General features: G+C 42.4%; 1 protein-coding gene across 1 annotated transcript in view; it reads left to right on the forward strand.

Annotated features, from left to right (window-relative positions):
- LOC142385247 (fatty acyl-CoA reductase 1) overlaps positions 1-22,591 on the forward strand; it is a 46,823-nt gene that overhangs the window by 1,992 nt on the left and 22,240 nt on the right. Inside the window, exon 2 of the mRNA XM_075471598.1 lies at positions 18,490-18,766. Coding sequence (XP_075327713.1) covers positions 18,578-18,766 — 189 coding nt within the window. The 5' untranslated portion in view covers positions 18,490-18,577. The remainder of the gene's footprint in view (positions 1-18,489; positions 18,767-22,591) is intronic.

A 22,591-nucleotide genomic window follows, 5' to 3' on the forward strand; every position in this document is an offset into this window, starting at 1 on the left:
ATTGGAGTGTGTATTTTACCTATCTGTTTGTGTTTTCACAAAGGCATAGTGTCTGCATTCTGAAGCCGCATATAGTTGGCTTTGTTGTGTTGCTGAACATGTCTCAGACGTTGATATATTCTGCAACTAAGAACCGGGAAGGACAGATTTAGAGTCCGACTTCCGGATTCATGAGCTAGCCTTGTTTACACTTGTGTAGCGTCTCATCCTGTGCTGTTACCTGCAGTCACAACCATTCCTGCAGCCCCCCCACCCCCGCTTTTTTTCTCCCATTGCAGCCCTGCTTTCATGTTTACACGTGTGCTCCTTTGCCTCCCTCCTATTTCTGGTTGCAGGTCTCGATAAATCTTTAAATTCTCAGGAGTGTTTCTGCTCCTTCAGGTCTTCCTCCTCGGAGCATGTCCATACCACAGAGTCAGAGTTCGTTGCAGCAAGTGCAGAGGCTTGGTTGGAGAGCAGGGTGAGAGCGGTTTCTTCTGCTCTGCAGTTTAAGAGGACTAGATGTGGTCTGTGGTGGGTGGTTGGAATGTGTTTCCTCATTAGCAGATGAACTGCCCCTGCAAGGCTGTAAATTTCTTTATTGAGAGTTTCGTCACTCAGTGATAGTGAGGGTAGGCAAGGCAAGGCAAGGCAAGGCATCTTTATATATATAGCGCATTTCATACCACAGGCAACTCAAGTGCTTTACATAAAGACAAGGCATTTAAAAGAACAGCATAAAGCAGCAATTTAAAGAGAAAAAAAATAGAATAAAAATTAAAAACACAGTTAAAAGCAATCAAAGAAGAGGGGAAAAAGAAAGATATATACTCAACCATAAGCACACCGAAAGAGAAATGTTTTTAACCTGGATTTAAAAGTGCTCACAGTTGGGGCTGATTTCAGTTCTGCTGGTAGTTTGTTCCAGTTGTGAGCAGCATAACAGCTAAAAGCTGCTTCACCGTGTCTAGTTTGAACTCTGGGCTCCACTATCTGACCTGAGTCAGCAGATCTCAGAGCTCTGCTGGGTTTATACTCTACCAGCATGTCATTCATGTATTCTGGACCTAAACCATGCCGTGATTTGTAGACGAGTAGCAGAACTTTAAAATCTATTCTGTATCTGACCGGGAGCCAATGTAAAGACTTGAGAACTGGGGTGATGTGATGTGATCTCTTTGTTCTGGTTAAAACTCGAGCTGGGTAGGAGAAGGAGCCATGTTAAGCACCTCAATGTAGTCTACTAATGTCAGCGTTTGACTTCATCGTTTGAGCCTGTTTCACTGAAAGAACGTGTAATAGATCATGGGCGCAATTCAGTTGGGACATTTTTAGAAGTATTGTGTGAAGTCCACTGATTGATTTGTCACCTCAAGGTATCAATTTAGTTATACAACCTTAATGGCACATTGAAGTCCGCTGGTTTACTGTCAGCTTCAACTGAGGGAAGAGACAATTACATACAAGTTTGCTCTCAAACTCATCTGGCTTTGGTGGTCATGGACCATTAATTTGAGCAGTATGGCTGGTGGTGCAGCTTTGCTGCTGTGCTAACATACCCGTAATAACAAAGTCACCAGCTAGCAGTTGCTGTATGCTTATCATGTCTACGGTCTCAGTTCATGTGTTGGAATAATAACAATGTTGTTCCTCGCATGTAAGTTTGCTAAATACAAGCAGTGTATTTCACTCGCTTTCTTTGTACCTTAACTGAACGCTCTTGCCTTCGATATGCAGAACAGTCGGGATGGATTGCTTTGTGAGAAATCAAGCCCAAACTTTGACACTCTTGCCATCTGTTTTTTTACCAAAACTGTGATGTTAAAAAGTGAGACAATTTGTATCATTTGTGCTTGGTCTGCCACCATCAACAATATAAATAGTGCAACAGCAATTATTTGAGCTTCTGGTAATTGTTGCTGCATAATTGTCTTGTCTAGCTGGTTGAAACTGACAAAAATGTCTTTGTTCTTTTGACATTTGATAGAGTTGACGCCCTTTTGATAACGTCATCACATTGCATGCCTGTCCTCTGCTGCGGGTACGGCATATCTGCTATGTGGAAGTCCTATTTTGGAAATCTTAAAAGACAAACCTGTTTTATTTATGGGTTTGTCTTGCTGTCAAACATATATGTGTTTTACTTTTGAAGGGTTGGTTAAGTTTAAAGCTGCCATCGGCAGTTTTTCAAAATTCCAAGTCTAAAGTCGGAAAATTCGAACTGATACAACTTTCAGGTCCCTCCCCCAACCTCTACCAAGCTCCAAACCGCCCCGCACACAAGCTGGTGGCAGACTCACGCTCAGCATGGCAGGCAGTAGTTGGCAAAGGTGGAATGGGAAGATTTGGGTTTTTCGGCTGCTGCGCCATTTTCGCTAAGAAGCCGATATCAATCTGGTCTCTGACCGGGAGAACTTTCGTGCGCGTGAATGGGGGAGCTGGGGGTGTGCACAAGCTGTGATTGACAGGTAGCGATTCCTCCCCCCTAACGTGATTGGTTAAAAACAGCCGGGAGAGCTCGATTTTTGCAAGAACGATTACAGGCTTTAGAAGGAGCTACAGAATTCGGGATTTTTCCTAAACAGCCTATTTAATATTCTACTTCTAGAATCCCATGACAGTTCAAGCTAATATGACTAAAAAAAAGTTGCCGACGGCACCTTTAAGGTCCAAAACTGCTGGTTCGGCTTCATTTGTCACTTTGAGGGGATTTAATTGGCTTTTTTTCCTGTAACGTGACGAGGTATATCAAAAGTTCAGGAGGCTTCCCACCCGACCGGACAATATGGCCAACGTAAGAAATAAATTCCAAATGGGTTTCATTTTTTGGCAAATACAAAAAAAAGTTACCATGAAACACTGGGACGTAGTAGATTATTTTCTCGTGTCAGCCTAAATGAGATGTTGGGTCGTTTCTTTGAGAGTTTCTCTCCATGTTGTCTGCAAAGGTGTGTGACATCATCAGCTAAGATGTCGCAAAGCTCCAAAAACAACCCCCCTAGATCCGTTCATGGTGGTTTCGACGTCACCTCTCACAGCAACACTTTAACTTCTCGAAGGTTTGCAAACTGTTAGTCATTTCAGTTTGTATATATATATATACGCCGCAGCAATATGCTTTCCATTCAGAGATCAAATCAAATCAAATCAAATTTATTTATATAGCACATTTCATGTACAAACAGTTCAAAGTGCTTTACATAAAATAAAAGCATTGCAGCAGGGAGTGCAAGAAGCATTAAAAATACATAAAAGAATATAAAAAGAAACAAATAAAATCATTTAAATGAATTTAAAAACAGGCAACAGTCTAGATAAGTTAAAAGATATTTCATGCATAGACACATGAGAACAGAAATGTCTTTAACCTGGATTTAAAAATGTCTACATTTGCTGAAAGTTTAATCTCCACTGGTAGTTTGTTCCACTTGTTAGCAGCATAACAGCTAAATGCTGCTTCTCCATGTTTAGTCTGGACTCTGGACTGAACCAGCTGACCTGAGTCCTTGGATCTAAGAGCTCTGCTGGGTTTATATTCTCTGAACATATCACAGATGTATTTTGGGCCTAAACCGTTCTGGGATTTGTAAACCATCAGCAGGCTTTTAAAATCTATTCTGTGACTGACTGGAAGCCAGTGTAAAGATATTAAAACTGGTGTGATGTGTTCAGATCTCTTAGTCCGGGTTAAAACTCTAGCAGCAGCGTTCTGGATGAGCTGCAGATGTTTAATGCTCTTTTTGGGAAGTCCAGTTAAAAGAGCATTACAGTAATCGAGTCTACTGGAGATGAATGCATGGATGAGTTTCTCCTGGTCTTTTTGGGAGAGGAAACCTTTAATTCTGTTGATGTTTCTGAGGTGGTAAAAAGCTGCCTTGGTGACAGCTTTGATGTGGCTGCTGAAAGTCAGATCTGAGTCTATCAACACTCCGAGGTTACGAACCTGGTCAGTGATTGTAAGGTTCCGAGTCTCAAGATATTTACCAACGCTGACCCTCTTCTCTTTGCTACCAAACAGAATGATCTCAGTTTTGTCTTCATTTAATTGTAGAAAATTCTCTCTCATCCAGGTGTTTACTTCCTCCAGACACTGACACAGAACGTCAGCTGGGCTGCAGTCGTCCGGTGACAGAGACACATAAAGTTGTGTATCGTCTGCATAACTGTGATAATTGATGTTAAAGTTCTGCAATATCTGACCCAAAGGGAGCATATACAAGTTAAACAGAAGAGGTCCAAGAATTGACCCCTGGGGGACTCCACAAGTCATGGCCACTCGCTCAGATTCATAGCTGCCAATTGTAACAAAATAACTCCGGCCTTCTAAGTAGGACCTGAACCAGTTAAGGACCGCTCCATAAAGTCCAACCCAGTTTTCCAGCCTGTGCAACAGGATTCTGTGATCTACAGTATCAAACGCAGCGCTGAGGTCCAACAGAACCAGGACTGAAACATTACCAGAATCAGTATTCAACCTGATGTCGTTTAACACTTTGACCAGAGCTGTTTCAGTGCTGTGATGACGTCTGAAGCCTGATTGAAAGTTATCAAGACTTCCACTTTCATTCAGAAAGTCGTTGAGCTGGTTAAATACAACTTTCTCAATAATCTTAGATATAAAAGAGAGATTAGAGACAGGTCTGTAGTTGTTCATCATAGAGGCGTCTAGAGTTCTCTTCTTTAGGAGTGGCTTAATGGCAGCTGTCTTTAGTGACTTGGGAAAAATGCCTGATGCCAGTGAGCTGTTAACTATTCGTAGGAGATCACTTTCTACTGAAGTAAAAACAGTTTTTAAAAAGTCGGATGGTATTATGTCCAGAGAACAAGTTGTTGATTTCAGATGCCGAACTGTTTCCTCTAGGATTTTTAAATCAACATTATTAAATTGTGACATAACGTCAGAGTTATTTCTAGGTTTTAGACACAGATTAGTTTTCTTGTTTTTCTGTGTTGCGTGAATGTTTTGTCTAATTGTTTTGATTTTTTGGCTAAAAAAGTTGGCAAATTCGTTGCATTTCTCAGTGGAAAGGAGGTCTGGGTTTGACTGTTTAGGAGGATTTGTGAGTTTTTCAACCATAGCAAACAGAGTTTGAGAATTGTTGACATTCTTATTAATCATTTCAGATAAATGCAGCTGTCTGGCCTTGCACAGCTCATTGTTATAACTACGCAGGCTTTGTTTGTACAGCTCATAGTAAATCTGAAGCTTTGTTTTCCTCCATTTACGTTCAGCTTTCCTGCATTCTCTTTTCAGGTTTTTGACCGTAGTGGTGTTTCTCCATGGTGTTTTCTGTTTGATCAAGGTGCTCTTGATTCTTATCGGTGCAACAGCTTCCATTACATTAAAAATTTTCAAGTTAAAATGATCCAGCATTCCTTCAACCGACTCTGCACTCATTGTTGGTAACATAGCTATGGCCTCCCTAAACTGAGCACTTGTTTTCTCATTGATGTGCCTCTTCTTAACTGAGAAGCTGGTTGTTTGAACATTCTGAGTAATATGTAAATCAAATAAAATACAAAAATGGTCAGACAAGGCCAAATCAGTAACAACAACAGAAGAAATATCAACACCTTTAGAAATGACCAGGTCCAGAATGTGACCTCGAAGGTGAGTTGGTTCTGTTACATGCTGCCACAAACCAAACATGTCCAGCACAGAAGAAAATTCTTTGGCATTACCATCCGTCATATTATCTATGTGAATGTTAAAATCCCCGGTCAAGATGAAATGGTTAAAATCAGTTGAAATAACAGACAATAATTCAGAAAAATCATCAATAAAACTTGCACAGTATCCTGGAGATCTGTAATTGATTAAGAACAGGATTTTAGGAACACCCTTTAAAATAAAACTCAGATATTCAAAAGAAGTGAAATCACCAAATGAGATCTCTTTACACTGGAATGTATCTTTAAATAAAGCAGCTTCACCCCCACCTTTCCTACCATTTCGGCATTTATCCATAAAACTAAAGTTTGGGGGAGCTGCTTCATTAAGAACAGTAGCACTTGTGCTCTCTGTTAACCATGTTTCTGTCAGAAAAAGAAAATCTAAATTATGTGAAATTATGAAGTCATTAACTAACAGTGACTTATTGGACAGAGATCTAATATTAAGTAAGGCTAGCTTTGTGGAGTTTACACTGGTCTCTGTTGTATTCTGAGTTGTACGTGGTACCGTTAACAGATTAGATAGATTCACCCTGGAAGTTGACTGTTTTCGACTCCTTCTTTTACTAACTAAAACAGGAAGCCTATTGGGTCCCAGCTTGTTCTCAGAACAGCTGTCAGAAGTCGGACTTCTATAGCAGGGACCCTGAACACATCATGGCATGGTATCTTTGTTTTGAACAGTACTATCTTTGTTTTGAACTCTGGATGTTGTGCTGCTCCTTGAACACCCTGCACATCCCCTTGTGTCCTGCTCTGCCAGGACAGATGATGTAAGAGGAGGAGGAGGGGGTGCCCTGCGTTTCTCGGTTGATGGTGGTCGCTGCAGTCCTGGCTGGGATATAGACATCCTTTTGAGACCTTGGGTGATGTGGAGTAAAGAGTCTGGTGAGGGGGGAGGGCTGGGGGTTGTTTGCCTCACTGCTGTGTCCTTCAGTCTAATCTGTACAGTCATGTTTGGGTTTGCCGTCCCAACAGCATGACGTAAATGTGCACCAAGTAATCTGCATCCAGTTCGATTGGGATGCACGCCATCAGCTCTGAAACGCTCCTTACAGTTCCAAAAGATATTAAAGTTATCAATGAAATTAATCCCATGGGCGATGCATGCATTTGACAACCATGTGTTCAGGCCAAGAAGTCTGCTGAAAAGTTCAATTCCTTTACCCACAGTAGGAATGGGGCCTGAAATGGAGACCCGGTGTGCTCCATAGTGACACAGTCTCTCCAACAGCAGAGAAAAATCCTTCTTCAGGATCTCAGAGCCAGTCTTCCTCCTCAGAATATCAAAAGACCCTGTGTGGACAATGATCCTCGTGCCATCTGGATGAGTAGACAGAATGGTCGGCAAAATATCTATCAGTTCCCTGACTGATGTATCAGAAAAAGTTATATTTTCCGTCTTTGCCATTCTGACATGCTGTGTTATAGAGTCCCCGATTAGAATGGTGTCTATTCCTTTTTGTGTGGAGGCGTCGATCGCTTCTGTAGTCCTCACCTTGGTTGTGGGATTTGGGCTTCTCCTGATGATCTGGTTAGCCCTTGGTTGAGGTTTGGGGCCATTTCTCTTGTTTCTCTTCATGTTTGGGTTACATTCATCATCACACACTCTATTTGGAGTCAACGGATCGTATCTATTGTGCAATAGAACTTCAGGTGGCGGAGTGAGTGCTGGAGATTTAGGTTTCGTGCTGGATTTACCTCTGCGACGGACAACATGAGACCAGATCCTGGCTGGGGTTGATGATTTGGGTTTGGCACCAACACTGTTCCAGTGGGAGATGTCAGTCGGACCGTCCGGTTTGGAAGCTTGACCAGATATTCCAGTGTCATTTGAACAGATCCAGGGAAGTGTGTCAGCCAGGGCTGCAGTGTGAGATTCCACATCAGCTGTGATCCCGTGTAGAAAGATCTGAGTTAGTCCTTTGTCACATGAAGGCTCCACAGCCTGCGCAGGAGCTATCATAGAGTCAATAAATTCCTCGTCGTTACGAATGTCTTGCAGCGTTTCAATCCTCTTCTCGAGCTGTGCTACCTTCGCTAAGAGTAGCTCACACTGTGTGCAGCTCACTGATACTGCAGGGTTAGGAGACATTGTTCTGTCCGATTCTCTTTGTAAACAAGAGGGCTAATACCGTTTACAAATACACAATTAAAAGAAAAAGAATAAAAGAATAAAATTATATCCAAGACTTGTGGAAAGAAGTAGAATGATTTAAAAGCGAATAAAGCAAGCAGGAGGAAGCAGGAGGAAGCAGAGACACGTCTGCACTCTTCAGAAGCAGGAAGAATGTGAATAAAGAGATGAAAGAGATGAATAAAGTATTATTGAATTGAATTCGAGTGTATTCTTTTAAAGCTGAGGCTGATGAGAATTTTACTAATTTATCAGGTAGAAGACTTTCTCGAAGTATTACTAAAATTTCAAATGATAGAATATTGCTAGATGAAACATTTAGGAATTGGCAATGCAACCCCAAAGGCAGCATGGAGGTACATTTTCTAAAAGATTTCTTGGCGATCTGTTTAAAACATTGTCAAGAAATGTCACCAGAAACTAGGTCGGCTGGTCCCCAAAGACATCCATTGTCTTGACAAAAAATTTTGTCACTTCATCTCTTAGATTTTGAAAGATTGCTCAGGGCAAATGAGAAAACTTTCTGTATGCTGGTGGCACAAAAAGAAAAGTTTTTTTCCTCCGGAGATCATTAGTATCTGTGCAAAACTTTGCAGTGGCAATCCATTTAAGTCTGGACCAAACTGATTGTCAGTAAAAGTGTGGAAAGCTCTCTGCAGTCAGTGCAATAGAAAGACGAGCTAAAGAAATGTGTCATTTTTTTAAACTGATATCTGCTTTCATTCATATTATCTGCCAGGTCTGACAGTCGGTGTATGCCAACAAGAACAGTATGTTGAAAGAGAAACACACACACACACACACACAAGGTTTCATCTGCTGTAACTTGAAAGCGTGGAAAATTACCGCTTGCTCTTCCCTGACTGCTTGTGGCTTCTCGCTACAGGTCAGGCTGCTTCGGTCACAGCTGACCTCGAGCTAAATGACCATTTAACAGAAGTCATAAATCCTGCAGGAACAAGCTTTGGAAAGATAACCAGCAAGTGCAGGTGTTTCATTCTTAAAAAAATGCCATGGTATGAAAACAAAGTAGTACACCGTGGAGGCTTTGGCGTTTCCTCGCAGCAGCACCCATGCACCTGGATTTGGCTGTCTCTCATGGGAGGGTCTGGATAGTTTTGAATCAGCATTCGGTGCAAGGCACGTGGAGAGTGAGGATAAACGAGCAAGAGAAAGGTGTTGCCTGTCAGAAATGCCTTCTTCTCATCGATCAATCATCTTGTCAGTCCTCAGATTTCTCGACGCCTCGATCTGTTCCCAACATCGCTTTGACCAGACAAATAGGTCAGAATTGAAATAATATAGTTTCCACATGATCTAACTTCCCATTTATCAAAAGAAACTAAAGTAAGTTATCAAAGCTAAAATCAAAAGTACACATTTAGGCCTATTTGGGATTCTGATCATTATTGTATATGAATATATATATTTTTAAAAGCTTTTTATTGTTCCTATTTTACAGAACAAATCTCAGAGGGTTTGATGATGACCGGCTGAGATTTATCCTGAAGATGTGACCCTAAGATTTCTGATACGTTTGGGTTTTATTTCTTTTAAAGTACAAGGCTCGAGTAGATGTAAATTAGCTTGGGTCACCTTGGCAATCCTTGTCCATCTGTGGTTTCTGTGGCACCTTTGTTCTGTTAATATCCACAGAGGGACTTTGCGTATGACAATGAACGCCACTTGGACCTGGGTGCTCTGTTTCCCGCACGTCACTGGAGAGTGACACGGAGGCTTTTTCTGTCACTGAAACTAAACTGTCGAGGCTTCTCAAACATAAGAGCCCTCTACCGTGAGATATATCCTAGAGTAAACCACAGGTTTTCAAACTCTGGACATCTGAACAGGTAGAGTGCAAGAGGTCTCACACTAACTCCCCCTTAGAGATACGTAATGGAGACATATTATGCCCCTTTTTTCACAGAATGACACATTTTGCTGAGGTTTGATGAAATCAAATGTCTGTGGCATACTTTAACACAGACAGACGGTACTCTGCTCCTTTTTCGTCCATTAAGTTACACCTTTTTTTCCTCAGGGTCTGCCTCTTTTTAAACTGTATTACTAAATAACCCATTGAGCTCAGACCACAGCCTGAACTGACAGAAAAATAGATGACATGCAGTCTTATTTTCAAATACTTACATTTCCCATGTGTGGAGCTGGACTGTGGACAGGTGCTGGGCTACCAATTCCTCTTTTAGGCTCAGTCTTGTCATGAGTCACGTGTTTAACTGGCTCAAGATGAATTCCCCATTAAATTCTGAAGCTACTCCATACATTACACAGGACAGTAATCTACTTGATAGAAATGTGTTGACCGTCTGCAATATGATAGTCTGAACTTTAGCTGCTCTTGTGGACTCTTGTTAACATTAGCAGAACTTTCACCTTGGCCACTATTTCCTCATTTCAAGTTCAACCAATTCCCCTGAGGGTTTTTTACAGCTTGTCAAGTTAGTGTATCGTCTTTCAGCTTACAAAAAGGAAAAGATTTTCTATTAGAGGAAGCCACAATTAGTTCATCGACTCACTTACAGGCTGCTGGGGATGTTTGCATCACGAGTAAAGTCTTAACTTTTCTATGTGAGTAAAACGTGGGACACTATTCAGGACATCTATGGAATGGTGGCCTAAGCCACCTGACTGTATCTATGACTTTTAGGAGGAACGCCCAGCATCATATGCAGGGATAGATAAGATAAGGCGTCCTCCATCGGGTAAAACGGTGCATGACAGTAGAGGCTGGAAGAAGAGCAGAGGAAGGAGCCACTCCCTTAAACTTTTGCTGCAAACCGTGAAGCAGTTCGTTGCTGTAACAAAGCAGAGAGACCAAAGAAGGTAAACAGCCCGGTTTATCTGGTGTTTAGTGAAGGCTTGTCGCAGACACTTAAAGAAGGCGTGGCCCTTTATTTGTCACCTGAACATACAGTGTATGTCAAAACCATTATTTTTGCTTTTAGTTTCACGTGCTCAAATAGTTTAGCATGCAAACATTTGCTAATCTCTGCCCATTGTTACTGTATATCTGAGAGAAGCTCAATTCTCAGGTAAAAGGCGATTTTCAGTAATAAAGAATGGCAAACTTCCCACCCAAAAAATTGTATCCCTTATTCAAGGCTGGTGACCTTACATTTATTTATTTTTGAGTGGAGCTATAGTGACAAGTCTTTGCAATTACATGACTTAAAGTATGCTTCTGTCAGTGTTACTTTAAAGGTGGACTGTCAGAACTCAAAGTTACGCAGTTTCCCACAGTGTTCAGTGTTCTCTTGCTGCTGATCACTTTCTGTCATATTGTCCAGCATATCAGTTACTGTACTGTTACATTTCAACGTAAGAGGGCTAGACAAAGCCTCAGAGATCAATCAACAATAGAATAACATTCCACTTAGACTGTAAACTCTTGTTTATGTGCTGTCCCTGCAGACTGCAGACTCTTCCATGTCCCTCCGCGATGCATCTGAGAATCGAAATTCAACAAAGTGACCCTTTTCCCTCTGTTGTGCAGCAGATCAGTCACTTTAGTTCAGCCTCAGTGGACCCTCAGAGATCCTCACTCCAGTCCAGGAAGAGTGCAGCCTTTCTTTTAATCTCCCCTCCTTGTCCTTTATCCGGCAGACAGCCAGAGCTGATTGCAGACAAACACACTTTCACTGCCTCACGGTTATCCTGGCCCATATATTTGTCTTCCACCTCACCGAAATTTGCCACAGCCTCTCTCCTGTTTATTTGTGTGTGTGTGTGTGTGGGGGGGGGTTCTCTTTTTTTAATGGTCACTTGTGTCTTTGATAGTGACAGGTGTTCTACCTTTCAGATACTATCACAACTTATTGGAATTAGAAGTGAGAGTGGTTTTACAAGGGTGCATTCATGTTGCATTCAGCGATAAAAAGATTATGATATTGTGGTGAAATCCTGTTGTTCCAATCTATTCACTTGCAGCATACCTCTGAAATAATCTGTGGATATTTGGGCCTCTCATCGGGGTTGTTTCCACCTCAGCGCTAATCTGCATACTGGATAGATGGACCGTTGGCTGGATTGAGTGGATGAGACATTTGAACAGCTCTTCAACATCCACCAGAGCTCCTCTGTCATTAATTAGACACCTGACTGGCATCAATAAATGGTGAAGCTCTATAGTGTGCAAAGTACCACATTAATTAATGATGTGTGTCCGCTGTAATCTATCGCGGTGCTGGATACCTGAATAAATCGCTTGGTTACAGATATTGGTTTTCATGCAAGTGAGCCGTGCGTTGCTCAAGAGCATGGAAAAGTCATTCAGTACAAGATATCTAAATATGTCATGCCACGAAAGCTTCACTTTTACTGGTGTATTATAGATGTGCATGACAGGAAGCTCATCTGACAGTGGGCCAGAACATTCGTGGACATGAGTTATTATTCTCATTTTTAATCATTTCTCAAGACTGCGCTTGCTTTCGAATGATTAGGTTGGAAGTTGCTGCCGAAAGTTGCTGCTCCGTGACACAGACTGCTCCCAGAGTGAACAGCGAATGTGTCATATGAGGAACTGAAGGCAGCTTCGAGGAATGGTGATATCCTGATCCAAGCCGCTTTCCACATTAGGAAAATGAGCCTGCATGATAAGTGACAGCGCAGCTGTTGCCTGTGCGCTGGTCTGTTTCTGTGATTGGCTTGTTGAGGCTGCCTCACCAATTAAGGCCTTTTTCCATCAGTACTACATGTCTACACGCTGGTATGTGAGGCTGACCGGTTGCTGAAAGCGAGGACCTTTTGTCAGCCTTTGTGATAATGTCTGTCACAAATGCATCGTAAACACCTCTTCCAGTCTTTGCGGCTGGGCTTCGTCTGGGTACTTCATGTCGATCGAAAGGTTTTATCTGCTTGGAAGTTTAAAAAAAAGAAAAAGATCCAGGGCCGTGTCAAAAACCACTCACTCTTAACTACTACTTGCATAATGAACACTGTAATGGAGTGAAAAGTACAGCAAGTTGAGGTTTTAGATGCTTGAGGGATAAACCATTCTTCTCTACAAGCACCAAAAGAAAGAATAACTTGAGGAGAAGTAGCAGATTTTAACTGCAGAGTAGGTTATTTGTTCAGGGAACTGTTCTGTGCCGTGATCTTGTCAGGTTAATAGAGCTACTCACATCAAATAATAGATCCTGGCCTCTGTCACAGCATACCTTGTTAAGTCATTGATCTCACCTCATGATACTCATCTCTGTTGTGTCCGCGGCTCTGTTATGTTGTGCTTTTCAGGTTTCTAATAAGGCCGGTTAGCTTCTCTTCTGACTGAACCAGTCCAATTAGTTGTGAAGTCAAAGATTGTGCTGAGAATTATGCATTTTCTGAAAATGCACCGACAGCTTCAGAGTAATTGATGTATAACAGGTGCTGACACCATTCAAATTCATGAACGGTGGATGAATAGATGGCGTTCCTATTGGCGTAACTTGGAAAAGAATCAAGTTTGTTACTTGAAAGCAATACGCCGGATTCTTACCATGACAACTACATGGCACAGGTTCATGACCTCTGAGCGCCAGGAGTACGGTAGCCAATCTGGGTTTGAGCCAGCCGTAAACCGACACCGGCACTCAGAGACGGCTGGTGTAATTACAGAATCCCTCTGCCACCTGACGTAATGTAGACAATGCACCCGATGTGTGTATGAAGACACAGAAACATACGCTCACACACTCCCGTAGCCATCTCCAGGAATCTGATGGGGAGGAGCAGCCTTCACGAGTAGATTTGAAAGTGGCACATGGTTTAAAAAAAGACACCGCTGAAGTCCACGAAGCCTGCGGCAGATATTATTAATTCTAATTAGATTAGCTTTAGCTGCCTCAAAAAAAGAACGAGGTGGACGTAAAGACCAGCTTTTGACTTTTTTGGACACGAATGTGCAATCTTAAATAAGGGCTCTCAAAATTTACAACCATGTGCGTTTATGTATCAGACAAAGGCACCACCTCATTCCCTGGAGTGGGAGAGCTGAGCTTTAGGATGAACATGTTTAAATAGTGATGCATCACTTTTCGTGTGTCACATTCAGATGCGCTCCTACAGTAAGCGTTTAAAAACGTTTGAAACGAAGCCCTGCTCATATGACTGGAACATTCACCAAAGCACACATCACATTTCAGACGACTGTTTGACTCACCGATGTGCCCTTTGTTGGTTTTTGGGAAGTTTGCGCTCAAGCATCCGCAGCCATTGTTTCAAGATATCAGCAGGTTTATGAAACACACCACCACAAAAGCCTCAGCTCTTTCAGCATTATTGATAACATGTTGGTTAGAAATTCCAAAATGTCAGCGAAGCGGCCAAATAAGACGTGATTCAATAGTAATGTCACATCTTTATGAACACATCCTCGACATATTCGGGTTATGCTTTGTCGAGTTTGGCAGGCAAAGAATGAACTAGATGATTTATGGTTTTACGTATTATTTTCTTCCTCGGAAGAAAGATTAGATTATGTTGCTCTAATGCTATGATCAAGCCATCACGCCACCCTGATCTGCTCCTTCTTGGTAAGAGACGCCCTCATTTCCTCTCTTGAGATTATCACAAAGACAAGAACCAGAAATTACCTTTAACTTCCCATAAACAAAAATAGAAACATGGCCATCTGGGGAAGGAGCTATGACAATTATTCTGCCTTCTCTGCTGATGACGACTCTATGATGATTGGTGGATGAATGAAGGATTTGTTTGATTCCAAAGTCTTCATATTACGGTGGATGGGATGAAACTTGTTTATTTAACTGAGCATTTTTTGGACTGCTATTCCACCGTTGGAACTGCTGTTTAGTGAAAGGGCCCGACTTTTATTCTGTGTTGCTTGGCACTGACTTTGAAGTTAACTAATGCGGCTTTAATTATTGGCTGCATTTTGGTCTTTCTGTCTTTCTCACACCCCCTCCCCTCCTCCCTGCCAGCTTTTGTCCATTTATAATGGCCTCAGCCAGTGTTCAGCTGCAGAGCTTGTTTTCTGCCGGCGTATCCAGCAGCATTTTGCTGACCCACTAATGGAGTGGTTGTGTGAGGAGAGGCCCGGAGGCTGGACTGCAGAGCTGAGGCTTAAAACAAGCCGCCTCTGCAAAACAGCATGGACTTCCTGGGGAGAGGAGCTTTGAGGAAAAGCAGAGAGAAAACTCTTATTCAGACAGAAAGGAAACATGAAATAAGGCCAGGGCGCAGCAGCATTAGCCGCCGACAACAGTGGGCCTCTGCAGCCAGCCATTAAGCATTGAGCATCTCACAACTATTTCTGAAATAACCCCCAGTGACTTCGGCACGATGGCATCACAACCTGCAAAGTGACCTTTCCTTTCAGGTCATAGTCTGAACTCTGACAGGAGGACGCTGCCTGACTCACCCGTGACACCAGCCAAGCTTATTCATGCAACTGGCAAAACGGTTCAGTGATTTAAAGGAACTAAAAAATTCATGAATGATTAAATAAAGTGTTATTTTAATAGTTTATACAAACAAAATACAAATAGTAAGAAATCCTGGCAGCCAGAGGAAGCAGAACATCCAAGAATGCATTCATGCATGTTGAGATGCTTCACTTCATGAATATAAGTCCCATGTTTTACATTTTCTCTAAATCTGAGGCCATGCATTGTTCCTCCCTGTCTGAAACGTTTTGGCTGTGGTTGAACTCAAAATTTAGTGACTCCTATCTACTTCCCTCCCTCGGCAGAACTTGAATCTGTACTAATATTCAGTTATTAACTTTTTCCAATATACAGCCATAGTAACAACATTAGAGTGTCTTGAGTCGGGGACAGAGAGCAGAGTTCTTGACATAACCAGTTTAGCTCCCGTCTCCATGTTGGCTCGCAGCAGATGGAAGCTGGACACCATCAGCCTAACTGACAGGCAGCAGAAGAAGCAGGGGGCGGAGCTGTCTAACCTTTACAGCAATGTGTGTGTGTGTGTATTCAGGATTGCGAATCTCAGATGTGCATGTCTGTCCCAACCTTTTTCCAGCTGCAGGAGCATCTCCATTGTCGGGCGTTAATCCGTAGTGACTTTCAGCCCCTCTGCTCTTGTCCTCGTGTTCACAGGGAATCTGTCCTGCACAAAGCTGGAATGTCAAGGGCCTCTGCCGAGGACCTCTGCATACAGAGCAGTAAATCTGTAGATATTTCCTCGTCTGCCTGTAACTTGTAGATCCAAAAAGCGATTAAAACAATCAGCTAAAAAGGTTTGAATGTTAAAAAATCAGCAGTTTGCTTTGAGCTTGTTGTATTCGACACTTCTTTTCCACAGAAATCCAAACAGACACACTTCTCTTTGTCAGAAGTGAGAACAGTGTTTATTGATCATTTCCTGCAGGCAGCAGATTAGAAGGAAAACAAGTAAATGCATGTTAGTTTTGCTCTGGAGGATTACGGTTTCTGACGTCTTTGAGCAGACTTGATGGGAACCTGAAGCCCGTGAACATAGCTGGGCGAATCATTCTGTGTGCAAGTAACACCTCCTCCTAGGTGCTCTTGGCTAAATGTAATGCCCATTGTTGCCAAGCGATAACTTTACAAGTGGGCGTCCCATCGGCCCTGTGTTGATGTCAGATGAGACCAAACATGCCACCACCACTGCCCTCTTTCTGTGATTGGTTGGGTAGAAAGGATGACACAGACAGGAAGATGCCGTCTGGTCTTGCAGAGGCTTGTAATGTATTGGTGCATTGTACAGCAACATTGACAGCGCAGTTGAGAGCTTTTAGTCCAAATATCAACACAGTGCTTTGATCAGAGCTGCTGGCCATCACCGAGCCGCACAGAGAACGCTGGCTCGATGCCTCAGGTTGCTGTCAGTTACTGTCTGAGGGAGAAAGGACAAAGTCGAACATTGTAAAATAAGACTTTAAAACCTGCTGTAAACCCACAATAATGACATTTTCTTGAATGATGATCACATTGTTTTTACAACTTTAAACTTTGTTGGCTCCCAAGTTCACACTCTCTGTCGGCAACCCAAGTTATGACATATTTCAAAATGTGACTATAGTAAACCACCACGCTTTCCTGCTTCCAAACTCCAGCTGTAATAAACTTACCCGCTGTGTTGGATTAAACGGGCCTCCAAAGAACAGTGAGCAAACTCTTCTCATCCACAGCACCCTGTACTGAGGACAGCCAACAACTAAAGAGAGGAGACAATTATGTTTTCTCTACAGCAGCTGCGGTAACTGTTCTCGAAATCATTCAAATTCTGATTAAACCATCTGTTCTCAGCAAAATGAAATTGTTTGCAGTTTGGAAACACTTGTGTTAGAGTCAGTCCTGAGGCCCCTGTCTGCTTTTTATTGGTCATTACCTGGCTGCCTGTCATTGTCAAAGTAGCAGCAGATGCAACTTCGTATTTATTGAACTGAACGCAAACGCAGCCTATTACACCACTATGAGAGCAGCAGTTAATCCAATTATGCTGCATTCCAACATCATTAAAGGATCTCAAGAAGGTCGAACCAAGGCCACTTTATCAGTGTGTGTTAGTCGCTTAGGCAGGTGTGAGTCATTCTGGTGTCATTAGGCCTGAATAGGGCTTCCAGCTGCTGTTTCTGTGAATGTCATTATGAAAGAATAACTCACAAATCTGATAAAAATCCACTTCCAACGACCAGGAACTTGTAAGACGAGACCGTTATGCAAATAAACCCACACACAGTGATGGTTGCTAAGGTTAAAGTGTTCTGTGGAAGTAGATGGATCGTCTAGATATCGTGATAGATGGTTGTTCAAGCCATGCTTTAATGGTGGGAATCTCGGCACCTCTTAAGGGCTGTGATACGATTAAAGAAATATTATCAATGCATCCTTTCCTCATTCTTCTTGCTAATATAAAATTAAATGATTTGTACCAATGCACAGTTGACATTGAGATGTAGCACATCAAGTGGATGGTTGCATTAGCCAACATATTTTCTCAGCATTTTCCAACAGAAAAAGAAAAGTGGGCATGCTGTTGCATGCCATGCCAGCATATTCTGAATGAAATGTTTGGGGCACAGGAGATGCTGCCTGCCAAATTATCTTTGATGAAGTGTGCAGTTTCAGTGACATACGATTCTGTGGCACGCATCACATGTTCCAGCGACCCTACCTGCTTGTTTTTGGTCTCATTTGTAGAGTTTTGGAGATCACTGTGTCAGTGAAATGTCTTCAAGATGCCCGTTGTATCTTGTTTCCGAGGTATACAACCGCACAAAAAGCTGCGGTTCTATGACTAGTTGTGGACGCAAATCAGTTGCTAAAAAGAGATTGGAAAGATGGTTTGTCTGCTCCAAGTGGGGATGCAGCTTTAACAAATGTTTCTAAATGTAAATGACTTTCTGGAGCTCAACACAACGGCACAAAGCTGCCACTGGCCGTCAGCCTCTCTCTATCATGGTATGTGTATTCTTATGATTTGCATTTGAAGGTCAGTACAGAGAGATACCGCCACAGAGCCACACTTTGAATTTGCTGGAACAAGTTTCCTACCAAGAGGATCAAACTGATGCGTATAAAGGCTGCATAACTTTGTTCATCTGCATTACTACGATTCACAGTTCAGATTTAGCTTCTCGCTGCATGCTTCCATACTCGAACTCGCACACATGACAAACCCTTCCTGATGGAGTATTTAAAGTTTGTGGCTTCCAGTCCTCACACTCATATCCTCCCTCTCTCTCTCTGCAGGAGTGGTTTAAAGGCCAGGACTTCGACACGTTGGGAGGGCAGGCGACACTCACAGAAGCACATCTGCAGCGGCACATTGGGCAGCAGCATGGCGTCCGTAGCAGAGTACTATGCTGGCAAGAGTGTGCTGATCACAGGAGCCACAGGCTTCATGGGAAAAGTGCTGATGGAGAAGCTGCTGAGGTCCTGTCCCGAGGTCAAAGCCCTCTACATCCTGGTTAGACCTAAAGCCGGGCAGTCCATGCAGCAGAGGGTCAGCGACATGATGAAGTGCAAGGTAAAAGAAACATTGTTTTCACTTCAGATGCTCGTATGTTTTAACCTTTTACTCCCCACAATGCCCCACTTTAAGTCTACTGAAACAACTTGCGTGACAATAAACAGATTATGTCATTTTACGTGACTTAGACTCTTTTAGTTGTGTTCACTTAAAGATGTTAGGAAATAATTACTAGATGTGTCATGTTTTGTACACAACCGTAAGGATACAACTGTATCCTGGCATTATACCTTGGGAAATCACAAGGGTGGTATCGCAAATTTACGCTGATTTGAGACATATTAAGCATAGTTATGCCAATGAATTGTTGTGACCACCTTCAGGGAGGTTGTTTATGCTTGACATGAATATAAGCACACTGTTGGAATAATTTTAAGCTGAATTAAAGTCTAAGAACATTCTATAAAGTAGATGGGAGAATGATTGAGGTTGTTGTCCAGCTGGGGAATCCATTTAGGGCGAATAAGATGCCTCTCTAATGACAGTGTGACTCAGAACTGGAAAGTTTCTCAGTCTTTTACTGTCTATAACTGTCTCCCGGGAATTTGCCAATCTGTTGCATATCTGCAAGCTGAACTGTCCTGAGACTGGAAACATGCTCCTCAGGAAGTGAATCAGAGAGCTGCTTCTTGATCAAGATTCAAGTCTGTTCTGATTATGTTTTAGCCACAGGGCTATTACATGCTGTGTCACCTTTTATGTGCTTTGATCACATAAAAAGTTGCAGACTGTAAAAGCCGAAACACTTTTGTCGGGCATTTAATAAGAAAGCTCTGTGGCCTTAAAACAAGGTGACGCCCAGCATATTCAGATGATGCTGATTCAGACACCGCTCAAACACAATGCTGTATGTTAGCAGAGCAATAAAAAATGTGCCTGCGCAACACGGCAGCAGCTTCTGTTGCCATGGTGAAACGAGCTTAATGACCCCAGAAAAATCCTATAGTTCGTCTTTTGAGCTTCAGCGGAGACTAAGTCGGATCGCGAATACTAAATGGTTAACTGAGCTGGGTGTTATCTCATCGAAAGTGGCTGAAGTGTTAGAGAAGCATGACAGGTTTTAGGGCAGAGGAGGTGAGGAAAGGACAGGGTCAGAGAGAGGAGGGAGTTTGGAGGAAGGAGGAGGAGACGGCAGCAGAGGGAGAAAGGTTGAGGATGAGCTCCAAATGTGTGGCATCAGCTGGGTAGCAAAGCATGACTCAACAAAAACCTCGTTGGACGTAATGAGGAGCAAAGTATTGAGACTGAGCGCGTATTGAAGTGCTTGCCAGCAGCAGCTGTGAGCTCATGCTTCTGCTCTGTCTGAGTGTTGTTGGCCTCAAACTGTCAGTACGCCTAAGAAAACAACACGTTCTCTTTAATCCTCCTTGTCTTTGTCTCCCTCTAATAGCATCTGTTTTTACTGCTCTCATCAGACCTCGCTGCTGCAGTCATTATTCTACTCACCGCTGTGAGAGCAGCAGGGCGGCAGTTGAAGAATTTGCACCTTAATTTATCTAAGCAACCCTTTTTATTTTTTAATAATTTCTTTTGAGTTTCCAGCGCCTTTTGCCTCGGTGAGCATGATGCCTGGTCCCTCCAATTCACAGACAACCTCTCACCATATAATTAGTTCACTGTGACACAACAGTGCTGCAAAAGTGCCTTTTAACATCACCCTGTAATTTCCACTGAGCAGTCCTTTTTCCCCTTGAAACAAGTGAATTTTCCTTTGCTGAAGCCTTCCCGCAGCCTCCCTGTAAGCTTTGAATTCGTAAACACGTCAGCATTGGTCTATACTTTTACGTTAAAATCACATATTTTCTCATAAATGATGGAAAAACATTTATTAGATTTTTTTTTTGAAGAAGAAGAAGAACATGCGCTCAGCTTTTCGGTCCAGAGGAAGTAAATACAGTAAATACATGGTTTACTTTTAGATTTTCTTTTGTAATAAGCAAAATTACAGTATCATTGATCAAAAATGATCAATTGAGGTTTTAGATAGAGTATCTTATACCTAAAAGACTCAGAGCAACGTGGGAACACTATACTGTAGCAGCAGCTTTGTCACACAACAGTGAACACGAGTTAAATCAATAACCCTCACATGGATCAGATATACAAATTCAGTCAATCAGTTGACCTTTACCAAAGCGTTTAACCTTCGTCAGTTTTTATATTGACATGCTGTATGTTTTAACCTCTGTATGTTAGTGTTTGCAGTACCCCCCACCCCCACCCCACCATCTAAAGTTTATTGGATTTGGCATTGCTCTATTAGGTCACTGGGTTACTGCTCTGCCCAAATACAGGTTCGCTCCCACTCGATCTGCATTCAAAAGCAACATCAATAAATTTCCAAGCCTTAAGTGCTAATTGGTATTCATGCAAGTCCTCAGTCCTCTGTATTATTCTTCTCAGAATCGGGATAATTCATGAAGGAGACCTGTGGTATTGTCTCTCAAGTAGCCTCTCATCCTTCAGGCCAGGCCAGTATCTTTCTTACAACCTGTTGCTAGGTAACAACCAAGAGATCTGGCCTCTGGTGTTTTTTCAAAGGAGGCAATCAGGGGAGCTGCCCCGAGCAGAAAAAAGGACAAACCGATACGAATCTCATTGCGTCTGTGAGCATCTCCTCTGCTCTGGCTTTGACATTTAGACGTCGTTTGTGTCCGTCTGCACTGAGGCTACTTTGATCCAACGGAAATGTTTAGATGGCTCCGGCTTTTGCTGCAGTGCCAGGCACTGAATGGCATGTTAGGCACTTGATAAGTAGGCCTTTGGGTGCACAGGGTCTCTCTCCTGCTCTGCAGCATGCTTTTCTCCACCCACCAGCAGGCTGTTGAACCCAGTAAAGGCATTTAAGGCTATGCAGCATCTTCATACCGCAGGATGAGCTCTATAACGGTAGGGAGGACGGTTGAGCGGTGGGAGGTGGAATGTTTTGGGTAGGAACATGGATCTTATGGAATTTAGCTTTCAAGGCAGGATCTTGCAAAGAGTGGGTGTTTCAGTCTGGGCTAGAGTCCGACTGATAGGTCAGTCGATTGAACCTACCAGCTAACATTGAACTATCACAGATATGTAAGTGTATCTTTTACCTCGAATGCGATGACAAACACATTCATTTCTGCAGAAAAAATGCAGTTTAAAATATTTGGAGCATTTTCTGCAACACTTGTTGCATTTTACTGAAGAGACAATGTACATTTTAGATGTGGAATGCATTGCTGGACAGTTCACAATTCCTTTCTCAGTATAACAAATGATGCAAATGCTGGTGTATAAGCGTAATCTGGTGGCTTTTTTTTTTTTTCAAATAGGTTTCTTGCAGCTCAGTCAATACCTCATGGGTGTCAGTATAGTCAATCTGGGAATTCCCCAATTCAGTGCTTGCTAGAAAGAACTTTACGCCATTTTTAAAAGTAAATCTCACCTCACATTTCTGTTTTTCCCTGCTCCTGTCGAATAAAAGCAATGAAAAACAATTTCCAGCTACCAAGACCATTGAACTGAACGTTTAAATGGGATGATCCAGCTTAACAAAATAGCTTTAAAAACCTGAGCAATGCTACGTTACTCTGTGTTATCACCGCTGATGCAAAGAAAATTTGTCACATTTGTATCTTTTATGTTTGTATCTGGATAGAAATCGTAGCTGAATGTGCTTCTTGAAATGATGTGACAGAAACCAAAATAAAGACAAATACCGAGCTTAGGACACCAGAGAAACTTACAGAGACAGATGCCATCTATATCATGGTGGGGGTCCATATTTATCTCCCATTTTTTCAGTAGCAAGCTCCCCAAAACCTTGGTCTTTCACAGAGATGGGGATGC

This window comes from Odontesthes bonariensis, chromosome 8 (assembly GCF_027942865.1).
Source record: "Odontesthes bonariensis isolate fOdoBon6 chromosome 8, fOdoBon6.hap1, whole genome shotgun sequence".
Classification (NCBI taxonomy): Eukaryota; Metazoa; Chordata; class Actinopteri; order Atheriniformes; family Atherinopsidae; genus Odontesthes; species Odontesthes bonariensis.